Source organism: Mytilus trossulus, chromosome 14 (genome assembly GCF_036588685.1).
Source record: "Mytilus trossulus isolate FHL-02 chromosome 14, PNRI_Mtr1.1.1.hap1, whole genome shotgun sequence".
NCBI lineage: Eukaryota > Metazoa > Mollusca > Bivalvia > Mytilida > Mytilidae > Mytilus > Mytilus trossulus.
The window spans coordinates 72,675,581-72,691,424 of record NC_086386.1 but is presented as its reverse complement, the minus strand read 5'-3'; the positions used below and the strand labels follow the sequence as shown (position 1 = coordinate 72,691,424).

Below are 15,844 nucleotides of genomic sequence, written 5' to 3'. Positions count from 1 at the left end.
AGAAAACGTTCTCAATTGTCCGTTTATAAACAAACCCGCTGCATTAGTTTGTACCTGTCCTTAGTCATGAACCTCATGTCTGTTATTTGTTAATGTTGTTCATTAGTTATGTAAGTGTTTCTCATTTATCGTTTTTTATATAGATTGTTTTTTAAACTTGTCATGTTTGTGTCCTTTATGACTTGCTGTTTCGTTGAGTCAAGATTCCGTCTTGAAGACTGTATTTCGATCCATAATGGTTTACTTTTCCAAATTTGACTTGGATGGAGATTTGTCTCATTACCACTCAAATCACATTTTCTAATATCTATAATTGGAACTTCCCTTTATTGATGGTTGGAACACCCTTTTTAAAAAAATAATGGCGGGATCTGCCCATGAATATTTCCAATTTCATCATAGGTACATGTATGTATATGACGATGATTTAAATATCCTAGACATTTCAAACTTAAGATCACGTAAAGTTGAGAACAAAAATAAGGAATGTGTCAAATAGACGACAACCAAACTAAAGATTCGAAAACAGCCGAAGGCCACCAATGTGTCTTCAACAAATCGAGAATATACCGCACAAAAAATTATACTAGTTCAGTGATAAAGGACATCATACTAAACTCCGAAAATTATTAATGAACTAAAATTAAAAATCATTCTAGACTAACACAGGACAGAGGATCCTTACTTGAGACGACGCAAAATACGGATGGGTTAAATATGTTTTATATTTAAGGTACATATATCTAAATTTCAAAGCTCACGACATATGCATTCTATCTAAAGACGAAATCGTCTTAATATGTTAAATATGTATAAACACTTGGCAATTTGTAAGTTTGCTATAACAATTTTGCCAACGATTAAACCTAAATGAAACAAGTGTACAACAATTGTCGATTTTTGATTTATTACAATTTAAACTAAATCGTAAATTATCGATGATAAACGTGATTAAACGGTAACATAATTACGATTTTATTTTGACTGTTCGAACACCGGAAAAAATCCCAATTGTGAAATAGATAACGACTTGTTATTTTTCTCACCAAATGTGAAACTTTAAAGAGTGAAGATGTGATAGACGAATGCTAAAAATCAACATATTAAATTACATGGACGAGAAATAAAGAGATGTTACATGTACGAAGTTATTCTAAAAAATGTTATCAATTAGCGAGATTTAAATCAAACCTTTGTATTTGCGTTTCGAAGAACGCAAAATAAGGCACAAATAAAGAGTTATGTTATTAATGTAAAAGTTCATTAAGCCAATGGTCACTTATCCGCATTTCACACAAAATTTTGAATATTTCTTAAAAACATATTTTTTTCATATTTGGTCTTAATTCTACTGTACAAGACAAATCTTATATTTTCATAAGGATATATGTATATGCATATTTTAAGATATTCAAAGCAGTTTTATTTCTTTTTTAAAATTTTTTAGAATTATTCTCTTCTCTTGTTTCTTGTTTATTTTCTGTATTTTATAAATGTCTTTTTTTTTTGCGTTAATAGATTTTCTAATTATATCAACCGTGTAATTGTAATGAGCCATTTAGGTAAACTGAAAATGATTATTTCCTTCACTGAATGTACAAGTGAGCGTAATTCGTCCTGAACATGCATGATAAATTTGCCAATGGACGTTAAGAAACCAACAATCAATCGTGACCAGTATTTGTACTTGAATAAAAACATATACACTGTACATTTATATGATACTAAACTAAGGCCTGCACTTGCAGATATATTGACAGATTTTGGTTATTGGTTTAATAAAGAAAACCATGCAAATCGTTTAAGTGGAAGATATTAGCAGGCAAAATCGAGGGGATTGTGCAAATGATGACACAAGCATGGAAATTACCACAAAGCACCATTACTATGTACTTTTAAGAAACAATTGATGGCCATTTAAAAAATCCTTGTTTCAAAATGGCCACGGCCTTTTTCTAAAATGGCATTTTTTTCAGGTTGAAGATACTGATTCTTTTCTTGAAATTTTTCGTTAACCTTTTTTTAGTGAAAAACAGCTATCAGGTTTGGTATCTACCTTCCTTACATGTAAGAATTCACTAGGCATAAATATTTGACATATACAGGGTTTGCGAATGCGCGAAATGCAACAAAATTCATTAGAAAACATTTAAACTATTTACTATAAAATAAGTGTTTTTGGATTTTCAATTATATTATGATTTGGTTTGATAACATTTCTCAAGGTTATGATACATATGATTTAATAATTTTGCGCATGCGCAAATTATTTATAGACATAATGAGCGATCTGTATGTACTACACTACCAGGGCAAACTGGTATAAATCGTAGTTCATCTCATTACTCTAAAAATCAAGGCTCTTGTATAGCTGTTCAAGTAAGTGTAAAATCTATGATGCCATTTTTTAACAACAATCCTATTCAGTTGCAATGATCAAAGATTCGATGGATAAGGCGGATATTGTGATTAATTCAAGAGAACCAACAATAGTAACGGCAGATTAGTCACTTTTAGTAATAGCTATTCGGTGGGAATGGCCTGATTTGTACAGAGAAGATAAGTTCATCGTCATGTGAGGTGTATTGCATATTGAAATGACTTGTTATAAAATTTGCGTGATATATTACGTGATAGTAGATAGACATATGTTCTCACTTAAACCCATGTTAAAACACCTAGAACGGCATATTGTTTGTGTGTATGTTCAAATGTACCTAGAACTAGACACGCGCATCAGATAACTCTATGTTTTAGCTTGAATGATAAATATCGGCTTAAGAAAGCTAAACACAGAAATTATGATCACGTCATGACTCTGTAACATTCAATGATTTGGTAGACTGGTGTAGGAAAATATAGTCATTTCGACCACAGTTTAATTCCTGGCGTTCAATTATAGAATAAGAACATCTTGTAAATTGGTAGTATGCTCATTTCATGAGTCAGATTTTGTACAAACATTCCATGTAAAGCATGATACCGTATTTATCTAGGTCTTGATTGTGTAAATTATTCTTGATCGTTACCGACCTTCTCCGAAATATGGCTTCCCTTCTCTTTCATCACAAACGGTTGCAATTAATTTGAAAATGATAATTTCACTGTACGTAAGACCAGCAAATGTTTTTTCTTATAGCACATTTGATCAGGCAAAGAAAACCAGATTAATGCAATTATGAAGAGCGATGTTGTTGTCCTGGTTTTAACAGAAGACCTCATTTTGGTGGTAGCTAGACGAGAAGTCAGTAGACAATCAGATGAACTTGCAAACCTATTGGTTGGAGGCATTTTATAACAGATGAACGACTTAATAAACACAAAAGAATTTCTTTAAAAAGATCAAAGGCAAACAATACGAAGATCATTAGAAGCAGATGCAAAACCTTGCTGAAGTTTAAAGACGACACATACATGGACATCATATAAGCATTTGTTAACATCATGTATGACAGAACATCATCAACATTTGCTATTAATGAGGCACGATGTTTATTGTTACCCAGGAAGCAACAGAATCGTGATGTAGTTCCGCCTTCAAGAGTTTTTTTCCGGAGCACATCCAAAGAGAAGCATATCAAGGAGGACAAGTTTGGACTCAGCCAGATTTATGTATTTGACAGGTATGTGTGCCAATTCATGAACACTGGGGTTGGATGAAAGAAAAAAAATGATGACAGTTGGAAACCAAACAGGACTTCTTCGGCTGCCGTTAAAGTTGTAACCTCTTGTCGGGAACTTTTGAAATGCAGAGGCGAAAACTTCAGCTGAGTTGGTGACTGTACATACTACCGTTCTGTCTTTCCTTGTACGTTTTTTTTTATTGGTCACTGTCAGATCATTATAAGATGAGCAACCTGTCTTTCTAACCAAACAAGGCATTTAACTCTAACAAAGAGTGTTATCACTTGCTAACCTTTATACCAAATTTTATGCTTGTATCACGATTGCACAATTATGTCCATAATATCTCCCACTATTTGACGTGGATAACGAAAAAGATTAAAACATAAATGTTTCGAAAGCTTAATATAATATATTCTTTTAACCAGGAAGGGTGACTGCCAACAAATTATGATTCTGAGATACTTCTTAAATTTGATCACGGCTTTTACAATATACATCTCACAATATGAAGATCCCTAAGGAAAATAAATAGAAAAAAAAGAATGTTAATCATGTTAATACCAAATATGAATAATAGAATAAAATTTTTTTTTTTTAAATAATATATATTTTCTAAGAACTCTAATGACATCCCGGGAAAAGAAGAGAAGGTATTTTGAATTTAAATTGATCTTATTAGCTTTTCATTTATTTTTTTCATTTTCCTATCTATCTATCTACTTATTTCAGATTTAGACTTTTTTTTTACTTTAAATCCGATAACGAAAAAGTGTTATAAATTAAAACATTCATAAATAGTGAGTAGTATAATATATAGATTAACTTAAAAACATTAAATTTTACTGAAAACTAACATAATCGCTTAACAACCAATCAGGTGAGTTGGTATCGTTTCTGCTATGAGCGGAACATGTTTGGTTGCACAGAATATACTGATCGTTTCTTTCATTTCGTTCACACACGACTTCGAGCGACAAAACACGATTTGACTTCAAAAAACGAAATGAGTTGAGATACACGATTCTGTCTGATCGAACTCGTTCATTCTGATCTCATTTCATTTCATTCGCGTGTTCGTTCAGTGTGAGAGGAAACATGTGGTTTAGTAGCTGTAAGCATTCAAATATGACCGAACTAGTTAACGTTGCCGATTATCCCTAATTAGTCATAGATAAATATTTCTGCAGAAGTGAAAGCCTCAATGAATGTTTAAAATTCTCTTCTTTAATCTCTTGAACGTGTCAACCAGATGGATAAATATTTTGTAGCAGGCTATTCTAATCCTATGTCGAGGTATCTCCTCAATACTTTCGATGATACAACCCAAACCTAAAAAAAATAAGTGTAAATCAGGTGACTTTGTTTAGGCACAAATAAACCCAGTAAAATTAGTTCGTATTGCTTTAGTTGTTGCTTATATTCGCGAGAATATGACTCTAGTCAATATTTTGATATATTCTATTGGTCCCATATCTTCAGCTCTTTTCTGGCTGTTCTGATGATGGTTGCATGTGAAAATGTTTTAAATGATGTCCATAATATAAATACTACTTAACATAATGTTAATACGTATGTGCATGATATTATTACTGAACTTAATGTCAAAAATAATGTGTATCATTTAAACACTACTGGACATAATGTCAGACCTACTGTGAAAGGTATAATTACTACTGAACATAATGTCAAAACTTGTATTCCTGGTATACATACTAGTAAACATAATGTAAAAACTAGGGTGCTTGATATAAATACTGCTAAAACAATGTCAAAAATAATGTGCAAGATATGATGATTACTACTGAACATAATGTAAAAATTAGGGTGCATGATGTAAATACTACTGAACATAATGTCAAAACTAATGTGCAAGATATGATTACTACTGAACATAATGTCAAAACTAATGTTTATAATATATATACTACTGAACATAATGTCAAAACGTATTTGCATGATATGAATACTACTGAATATAATACATAAAGCACCGAATATATTAAAAGATCACAAGCAAACGACAGTTCCTTATGAATCTATGTTAAAATTTTATTAAATAATAATAAAATATTAAGTAGTGTCATCGCCAAATAAATAAACATTTGTTATAGTGCAATTTTTTCATGTAAAGATGCTTTGGATGAGAAATCAGAACAAAATTAATATATATGAAAATATGGAAAAAATATTTAACGGCATGAAAGACTTTCAACAATATGGAAATTTTACTTCATTTTAAATTCAAATTTAATCAAAATTTTCTCTCTTATCAGCATTTTCTCTTATGAAGTTGATCGTAATTATAAAAGAGTGAAAGATACCTGGGACATGGATTAGTGTAATAGTGACCAATTAAAGCAACGTATGTAATTTCTAGCATATTTAATTATAATCCTGGTACCTTTAATAACTATTATAGTGTTATATTACTGTAAAGAAGCATTCCTCTTAGACAAACGCAAAGCTTGAATACGTGAACAAACGGAGTTTTTGAACACAAGCCAAGCTTTAAAAAACATTTTTTCGGGAAAAGAACAAACATCATTAAATATTACGCGATGCTCCGTTTATGTTTAATAATAGTATTTCTGTTCGTGTGGACATTATGTGAAATAATTATTATCGAAAAACAAAAAGACAAAATATATAACTGCCACGTGGTAATGGAGGTATCTCTGCCGATGTGGTCATTATGTGCCCAACTGTGCTCGAGAATGAAAATCTGCAAATCGATCAACTTCATAGCATGGAATGAAACTTGTCAGATAAATTATGCTGAACCCGACGGAAATGTAGATAGACTTATCCAGAGTGTTGGAAATAGCTTTGTTGCGACGTCTACTATTCCAGAGGTAATAAGTTATTCAATACTACAACGTCAAACTATTCACTCACTATTAATATTTATCAATTTTATTATACATACTAGTATTACAGCACCAGATATATTTTGAATTAAGTTGGACGCTGTTAAAATAAGTTGATTTTCTTGTGTGGCTGAATTTTTACAAACTATATTCATGTCATAAAACACTAGACAGGTGTGAGTATAAAGGCATTCGATTTATGTAAGATTTCTTGAACACTAAAAAATGTTACCACTTTTCGGTCACATGGGAAACATTTTTTCCAGAACCATTTGAAAATCCCTATTGTGATCGTTACATGATTTAAACTAAGGTTAAAAATATGTTTTTATTCAAGTACAATTATGTGTTCGAGCTTTTGATCTCCGCCATTTTAAATTGTTTGTTTATGCACTTTTCGTTTTGAATTTTCCTCAAAGTTTGGTATCGATATTTACTTTTGTCTTTTAATTTTACCGTAGACGGTGGCAGCTATTTTATATGGAATTGATTATTTTTTAAACATTTCAACAGTTTAACTTCCAAATTGTTTCGAGCGTCTTTAACAATAGACAAATATGACAAATAATATTTCAGCACACTTGTTGGTAACACACATGTAAGTCGATGAATTTTAGTTTTTTTAGAAAAATGCAAATTTAGAAAACAAGAATCTACAGTCGTTGAAAAAAAGTGAGTTCCACATCAAAACACGTTCAATCATTTCAACTAAAAAATTAAATATTACGAAATAACTACATGCCTCATTCTTATCGAATAAATACTATACGATATAGAAATGTTTAAAGTTTGATTGTTATTTGGCCATGATATTATTCATGCTAATTTTTATTATATGACGAGTAAAACACACAGAAAAGTATTTAATGAAAAGTTAAAATTGTTTTCTAACCAAATTAAATTCGTAAAAAAGTGCATTTGTGTTTAACCCGTCAAATAATAAAAACAAACCTCTTGAACATTATTGGCGAATAATCAATAAAACTTCAGACAGATCTGCATGTTATTGTATCTGTTTTATAAAAAAATCGCAAATCAAATTTCTTGGTTATATTTAAAAAAATATTTCGATTTTAGTTGAAGTGATAGGTCATTTTTTTGAGTGTAACTTACTTTTGTTCAATGACTGTATAGCATGGCAAACAAACACAAAACACATTTGCTATCGTTTAATATACCGAATCATTTTAGATAAACCAATATTTGTTTTGTTAACATCATTTATATAACGAATCAAAAGATTTGTTATGCGTTTACTCTTCTACATTGGCTGGAGGTAAAGGGGTAGGTTTGAGATCTCATAAACATGTTTAACCCCACATCAGATTTGCGCCTGTCCCAAGTCAGGAGCCTGTTGCCTTTGTTATATTTGTATGATTTTTAATTTTGGTTTCTTGTGTATAATTCGGAGTTTTATATGACGTCCATTATCTCTGTACTAGTTCACATAATTTTAAGGGGCCAGCTGAAGGACGCCTACGGGTGCGGGAGTTTCTCACTACATTGAAGACCTGTTGTTGTCGCTTTGACACATTCCCCATTTCCTTTCTCAATTCTATTAAAGGAACATTAAATATCATCAGTGTAACGTTAATTTACCAGAAAGGGAAGAAAGTCATATTGTCTGGAAATCTTAAAAAACATTATCCCTGGCTTAGTATCTATCTTGGATTTTGATTATTTAACGCACGTCGTTACAAAACTCATAGCCCCTGGGTGTTGCTAACCCATATCTCCGGACGTTGCTAACCATTATCCCTGGGAACTTCACGCAAGTTTTCTTTAGTTCCATGATTGCTCCTTGTGAAATATTGAATTCTGCAGATTATCCATGATGTTTGTAATTAAATATTTAATTAATTAACGATTTTGTCTATAATGCCGATCATTTACACTCATTTCATTAAATGCATCACTTGACTGCCACATTTTCAAGGAATGGAACTACTGACCTAGCTATGCAAATTACCCACGTTTACGTCACACCATCAATGCCATAACGCTCACAACATTGAGCGCCAAATTTGACTCAATCCAGTTTCTCTGTCTCCGTATTAAAACGTCTTACATGTATATATGACTACCTGTAGGGTTCTACCAAAGGTAGTAAGTATCCTACACCCCGTAAAAATATGTTAAATTTCCAAATTTCAATAACACTTTTGTAGATAATGAAAAAACGTTGTTTTAGCGTTACACTTTGTACCCGAATTTCCATAAAACTCGCCAGATTCGGCTAAGACTATGGATAAATTCGTTATCTACAGTCATGTCTGTAGATATGGATATTTCAAAACCCTTCAGTACACTGTACACCCTTCGGCTACACCTCATGGTGTACTGGGGTACTCCAGGGTGTTAAAATGTCCATTTCTACGGATATGAACGTAGTATCTTATAATACCGTTTATTTCTCTTCCAGTGACACTTGAATGAGTATCCTCAAAAACATGACTAGTGTGTCTTCATATTAATCATTTCTGAGAAAAAAATTAAATATTGCAGAGGCAAACAAAGATTGGGCAAAATATTTCAAACTCATAGAATAATGTACACCAGCATTGCAAACTACTTTTAGTATATAATTTCGGGAAACATAAAAAAAAAAAAAAAAAAAAAAGAAAATAAAAACTGTCATGTTATCTTTTTTTTTGTTGATCAGGAGATAGCTGGTTCATGTAAAGGTCATGATTGCAAGGTCAATGAAGTATGTATTCCAAAAAGTCAGAATTACATATGCGTTCCATTGATAGAAGGCTTTGCTGAAAGGGGGAAACGTAAGTTAAGTATAACTTCACCGACGTTATAAGACATCTACTAATATATCAGATTTTGGAATAAACATTCACCATTTTTGCTCTGATTAAGATATGGTAGATTCAGTTTAAACAAAATATGTTTTGTGTTAATTGTTGATCTATATAATGTACATTTTGTAATTCTGTTTTCATTAAATTTCTACTAGTCAGATAAGTTATTACACTACCAATTTTATATAAATGGACAAACTAATGAAACACAAGGACTTTAATCAATGTTTCTATTAAATAAACAAATATTCAACATGCATGATTTAAACGAAAATGTGTTGCAGACATTATCATACCTAAATAATTAAATTTCACCTTAATTCTAGACAATGGTCTAGTGTTCACGACTACTTACATATACCGAACGAAAAACCATCTTATACTTAAGGCATACATGAGAGAGTTGTTTATAGGTTTCTTCATCTTCATTATAATATAAAATTGAGAATACAAACAGTGAGTGCGTCAAATGCACTGTTCAGATACATTGACTTCAGAAAGGTACAAAAAAAACACCTAATTTAGGATTGTAAAATTTACAGTGTCACCTACTGTTACGTTTTCATCACTCATGCATTTCCAAGGGCGATGTCACATATTTAGTAGTAAACATCTTTTTCAATGTTTAGATAGTTGCATTCATCTATACATAACAATAAAAGGCTATCATCTAACTCAAAATGCGTATAGATGGTTTACAATTTCGCGCTCTTTTCTGTTGTTAAACAGAAAGTTTATTTTGATTGAAGAAATTACAATCTTGTAAATCAATATACCATATATACATGAAACTTGAAAGCTCATAAACATGTACTATGAAAAGAAGTTAAATGTACAGAGTATCTCTGTCAAAATGTAAATTGATTATTGATTTTTAGTATTCGTAAACGAAGTGCAATTTTATGTATTGAATATTGATGTAGGAGTAGGATGTCTCGTGTCTCATGGCAAGCAGACTGGCCAGAGTACTCCCTATGGCTGCCCAAGCTCATTGACGTGTGGAGCAGGAGCCGGGGTTGATGGAATTAAAACCACTACCAACATGTTTCATACGAATGATGAACTCGAACCTTTCTGGTGGGTCAATCTAGGAGAAGTGTATGAGGTTCAAAAGGTGGTCAGTACGAACCGGATAGATTGCTGTGGTGAGTTTAAATATGATGACTATTTGGACCATACGTGTATGGTTCTGACCATATGCGTATACTCATATGGTCGGACTATATGAGTATATAATCGTATGGTTATCATCGGATAGGACCATATGAGTATTTTTACCATATGTGTATGTTTTTTGTTCTCAAATATGCATTTAAAACGTTTCAATAATACAATAAATTTTGTCTGAAATTGCAACAGTTCATTTTCATCGTTTTTTCATTCTGGCATGTAGGCTAATGGTGACATTTCCTTCCACACTGTTACATTACTGATTTCGCATTTGCACGTCATGGCTGTGCATGATCCTTTTCAGTAAGTGTTACATCTTTTGTTTTCAAGTGAACAAATTGACTTCTTTGCAGTTCCGTGCAGTTATGCAGAGCTCTTAGTGTCTACGGTGTGTATGCAGCTCTAGATTTCAAATATCGAAATATGAACTACAATACACTATATTCAGAAAATAACTTAAATAAAATGTGTTCCTAGCCAGTGAATTCTTGTGTAAATGTTTATCGAGAAAATTTTGGAAGTTGTCTTTTCAAGTCGACATATTGCCATTGATTTGTAATAACAAATCGGGATAAAATGTGTTTTTTATATTTTTGACTAGGTAGTAAAATTAACTATGTGAAACTTCTTATTTTTATTTAGATAATGTCTTTATTATAATATGATAATAAAATGACCAATATGCAAGCGTTTTTTCATGAACGGACATACCATATGAAGACTTTAGAAGTATTCAAGGTAAACTGTTACAGAGTGTTAATTACCCCGACCATACGCGTATGGTCGCACCATATGAGTATATACCGATATGGTCATGACCATACGCATATGGTCCAAAAAATCACATGGTCAGGAACATATATACATAATAGTATTTTTTTATTTATATATCGAAAAACAAACAAATGTGTCATACACTCTTCGCATTCAGAGGCTGAGCACTTTTCGCGACTTACCTACAGTTAGTATAATCAACCTATATAAAACAGAAAAAAAAACAGAGGATTGAAACTTCTGTTAGACATTAACTTGCATGACTAGCTAACTACCAAGTTGAACTTTTTAAGAAAAAAACATATTCTCAGTCGGTAAAATATGCCATCATCAGTTGTAACCTACGATTATCAATAATTCAAAACGTATTAATGTTTCGAAAATAAAAAATGTTTGCTTAAATTACAACTGGTTTTTTTTCAAGTTTAACGTTAATTGTAGGTATTGTTATCTATACCGTGAATAGTTTAATAACACAAGAAAATATAATGCCAACTATTTATAACTTGGATAGCTACATTTACTGTTACTGAATGTTTGAAAGGTAAAAATCTAAATCGAATAATAATATATGTATACAAAAATATAACAAAAGATGGCAAATAAGGTTGACACAAATTTACTGTTAATATATCACCGGCACATACACAAATATCATATCGTTTTGTGCAAGTTGATGTGGCAATCCTCGGGGTTTTACTTTGAATGTATTAACATTTGATAATCATACAAGACTCTTCATGGTGTCTTTATGTAATGGTGTCTTTACAACAAGTCCATCTTATGTTGGATGTCTACTGATTGTTATTAAGGTCTTAGTTACGTGATTTGTTACGTAAGTTGTTATTGGCTTTGAACTCAGATCAGATATGTCTTTTTATGTAATACAGGGATAAGAGATGCATGTCCTGTCTTTTTTGTGTCATTGTATCGTGAATCCTCCTTTTCAACTGATTTATATACTTATGTTGTGCAGTTATACTACTGTCCCAGGTAAGGGTTTGACCTACCCGTATTCTGTATGTGTATGTCCCATGCCGGGGTATGTACCTTAATGGATGTCGTTGGTTAACGTCTGTCAAACTGTTATTTGTAAAATGTTTTGTCACAAATGTTACTTATTATGCCTTTAGTTTTCTCAATTTATCAGATGATATACATACCCCGTCAACCAAGTTACATGTTGTAGTCCTCTTTAATTTGGTTTTAGATCTATTTCTATTAAGTCATTGACAATAACACAGAGAGTGAAAGGTTGAAATGTCATGTTAGTTGTTTTGTAGAGATATGTGGTATATAAAGGAACAGAACAGACATAATTCGACCTGTTGATACTGTTTATAATGCTTTTTTGTCATTTTTTATTTATATGGATCTTGTCTGTTTACCAGCTTTGATTATTTGTAATATCTTCAATTTTTCACTTATTCTTACAACATTTGTATAAACTTCAAGATTATAAAAAAACGTTTTTTTTCTAAAGTGAACATTGATTGGTTAAATATTTCTCAGTGTGTTTGAATTTGTTTGTTAGCCTTTTGGTCATGAATGTTTGTCTCTAATATTTAATCAACTGTGCAATTGTATTCAGATATCGCAGATCAAATTTATTCGTTCATTGTGTAATCATACGTTTTTTTATTTAGTTAAGTCTGCCAATTGATATTTTATCGTATGTTTTTCTATGTTGTGATGTTATGCTATTGTTTCAGAAAAAGGGAGAAGGTTTGGGCCCACTAAAACGTTTAATCCCGCTGCAAATGTTTGCACCTGTCCTAAGTCAGGAATCTGTTTATGTAATATATACGTGTTTCTCGTTTCTCGTTTTGTTTATATAGATTAGACCGTTGGTTTTCCCGTTTGAATGGTTTTACACTAGTAATGTTGGGGCCCTTTATAGCTTGTTGTTCGGTGTGAGCCAAGGCCCCGTGTTGAAGGCCGTACTTTAACCTATAATGGTTTAATTTTTAAATTGTTATTTGGATGGAGAGTTGTCTCATTGGCACTCACACCACATCTTCCTATATCTAAGAACGATTACGTTTTATAATTCATTAAGAGTAATGATTCTTTATTGTAGGTGAAAGAATCGGTAAAATGCTTGTTCATGTCGGCAAAAGCTTAGACACATCTAAAATGGAACTGTGTGGGCAGTTTATAGGTCCGGCCGTGACAGGACAGGTCATTGTTACACCTTGTATCACATTTCCGAAAGGACAATGGGTAAAATTAACGAGTGTCAATGCCGTACCAGTGGCATTTCATATTGTTGAAGTTGAAGTGTATGGTGTACTTGACATTATTTAAGGTTATATTTATGAAAATATTAAAACACCAAAAAATTTTTTTTTTAAATATATGTTGCGATACCAACTACAAAATTAATTTGTATTTTGCTTCAATAGTTAAACGTATCCAACAATTTCTTCTGTCCATTTGAGGAATATCATATATAAAATGTGAAACTTATTTTAATCATCTCGATCTATGTTAGGTTTCCAAAACCTTTGATATTAAACAGTTTGATTGAAAAACTTGATGTTATGATGCTTTCATGATCAGGTAAATAAATTTACAACGTTCAATCAAAAATTATATCGGAAACAAGTAGGCAATTACAGAATCTGTTTTTATTAAAAGACAGTAACACATGATAAACCAAGTCACATATTATTGTTCATTTAAATGTTGTTTTTTTCTTTGTGCATTCAAAATTACAAAGGATTAGTTGAGGTTGAAATAAAAGTTATCAGGTTCGTGTTGGTTATTCTTTAGTTTTCTATGTTGTGTCATGTGTACTATGGTTTGTCTGTTTGTCTTTTCATTTTTAGCCATGGCGTTGTTAGTTTATTTTAGATTTATGATTTTATGACTGTCCCTTTCGTATCTTTCGTCCCTCTCGTCATACATTTTTAGTATGGATATCTGAGGTATATGGACACAGATATTAATTTTTAAAGCAGCAGAGCACAGATTGTGTCCTCTCGTGTTAGGTCATAGATCCAGAAGAATGATTTGTCATGTCAGCATAAGCCTAAATATATTGCACATGAACAAATGTTGTAATATCATCCGTAAATCAACAGGTCATAGTTTCACAGTGTAAAACTATAAAGGACGGACAAATAGAAGAAAGTATCAGTTTACAGAATCCAACGGAGTACTTTAATGTTGTTATGCGTGGTCTAACTATAATTTTGATTTGTTGAAAAAAATTGTCAAAAACATTTATTATGCCACTGAATTAAAAAAAATATTAATATCGTTAAAATGTCATGCAATACTTATGTCTCAAGAATACGTTTAGCGATATAACCTGTTAACTTGATTTATGATTCGTTATTATATTAATTTCTTGTTTGTATGTTTCCACAAAATCTGCACTTAATGTCATTTACTATTGTTAACATCAAAACAAAAATATATTATTATTATAAAGCTAGAAGTTTAATATTAGTGCCAAGAAAGATGGATTACTTTCCCTAAAAATATACTATATCATTTTTATCAACATACAATTGTTTAGCTATTTGCCATTTGTAAATTGAGAAACATCATAATAAATAAACAATTGCTTCGGATTGTTGTGCTTTTAGATGGTACTTTAGCTAATAGATATAAGAAGATGTGGTATGAGTGACAATGAGACAACTCTTCTTTCAGGGTCACAATTTGTAAAAATAAACCATGAAAGATTAAAGTTTGGTCTTCAGTACGGAGTCTTGGCACACACTGAACAGCAAGTCGTCATAAAGGGGAGAAATTATGACAAGTGCAAAACCATTCAAACGGGAAAACCAACGTTCCAATCTAAAACAAAACAAGAAACGAGAAATTTTTATAAACAACAGCAAACGACAACCACTGAACATCATGTTCCTGATTTAGGACAGTTGCACACACATGAGTGGATTTAAACGTTTTGATATGTAACAACCTTCACCGTTTCCTAATAACCTACATATAGGAACACATATTTGAAAATGTCAATCGGGCATCAATCGACCGACAAAAAAATCATACAACAACTGGAGAGCAGCAATGGCACATCATATGTATATTTTAATATGTTCGTATAAAGCTTAATATCGTAAACTATTATGTGAATGAATTCGACAACTACATCTGAAGTCACTACAATGAGTGAAAGTGAGCATGTTTGGTCGATCGCTCCCGTGCATTGATTTAAATCCCAATCAGTAAATATTATTAAAAGAACGAACAATTAATAACAAATTATTACAAAAGTATTGGGCCACAACTCGCATTAAGCATTGTGTACTGGTATAGATAACAAAAGGCACACAATAAGTAAACAGTTCATTCTCATTTTTAAATTCCAGTTTTGTTTAAACATACTAATAATACTAAATTGTAAGGGTAAACTCCATTAAGCGTAAGGCACATTATCGACCTGCAATGAAAAAAAATATTAAGATGCACATATCTTAGACACTTTGGTTTTATATGTTTATGATCACAACTTACTAATAAATAACAAACATGCATTGACATTCAAACGCCAGTTATTTCTTAAATTTAATCGCTTACTTTTACGAAAAAATACTATTTTATCGAATTTCTTTCAACCTGCAG

General features: G+C 31.6%; 1 protein-coding gene across 1 annotated transcript; it reads left to right on the top strand.

Moving 5' to 3' along the window:
- The first annotated feature begins 6,341 nt into the window (after positions 1–6,341).
- Positions 6,342–13,555, top strand: LOC134698043 (fucolectin-1-like). Its single transcript, XM_063560331.1, has 4 exons — positions 6,342–6,479; positions 9,157–9,271; positions 10,183–10,449; positions 13,329–13,555. The coding sequence occupies exons 1-4, from the start codon at positions 6,342–6,344 to the stop codon at positions 13,553–13,555; spliced, it is 747 nt and encodes a 248-aa protein (XP_063416401.1).
- The last annotated feature ends 2,289 nt before the right edge of the window (positions 13,556–15,844 follow it).

Bases quoted from the DNA above. Each gene is read 5' to 3' on its own strand.
- LOC134698043 (XM_063560331.1), top strand. From the start codon at position 6,342: ATGAAAATCTGCAAATCGATCAACTTCATAGCATGGAATGAAACTTGT. The intron at 6,480-9,156 runs GTAATAAGTTAT...TTTGTTGATCAG, and splicing joins CGACGTCTACTATTCCAGAG to GAGATAGCTGGTTCATGTAA. The intron at 9,272-10,182 runs GTAAGTTAAGTA...ATTGATTTTTAG, and splicing joins CTTTGCTGAAAGGGGGAAAC to TATTCGTAAACGAAGTGCAA.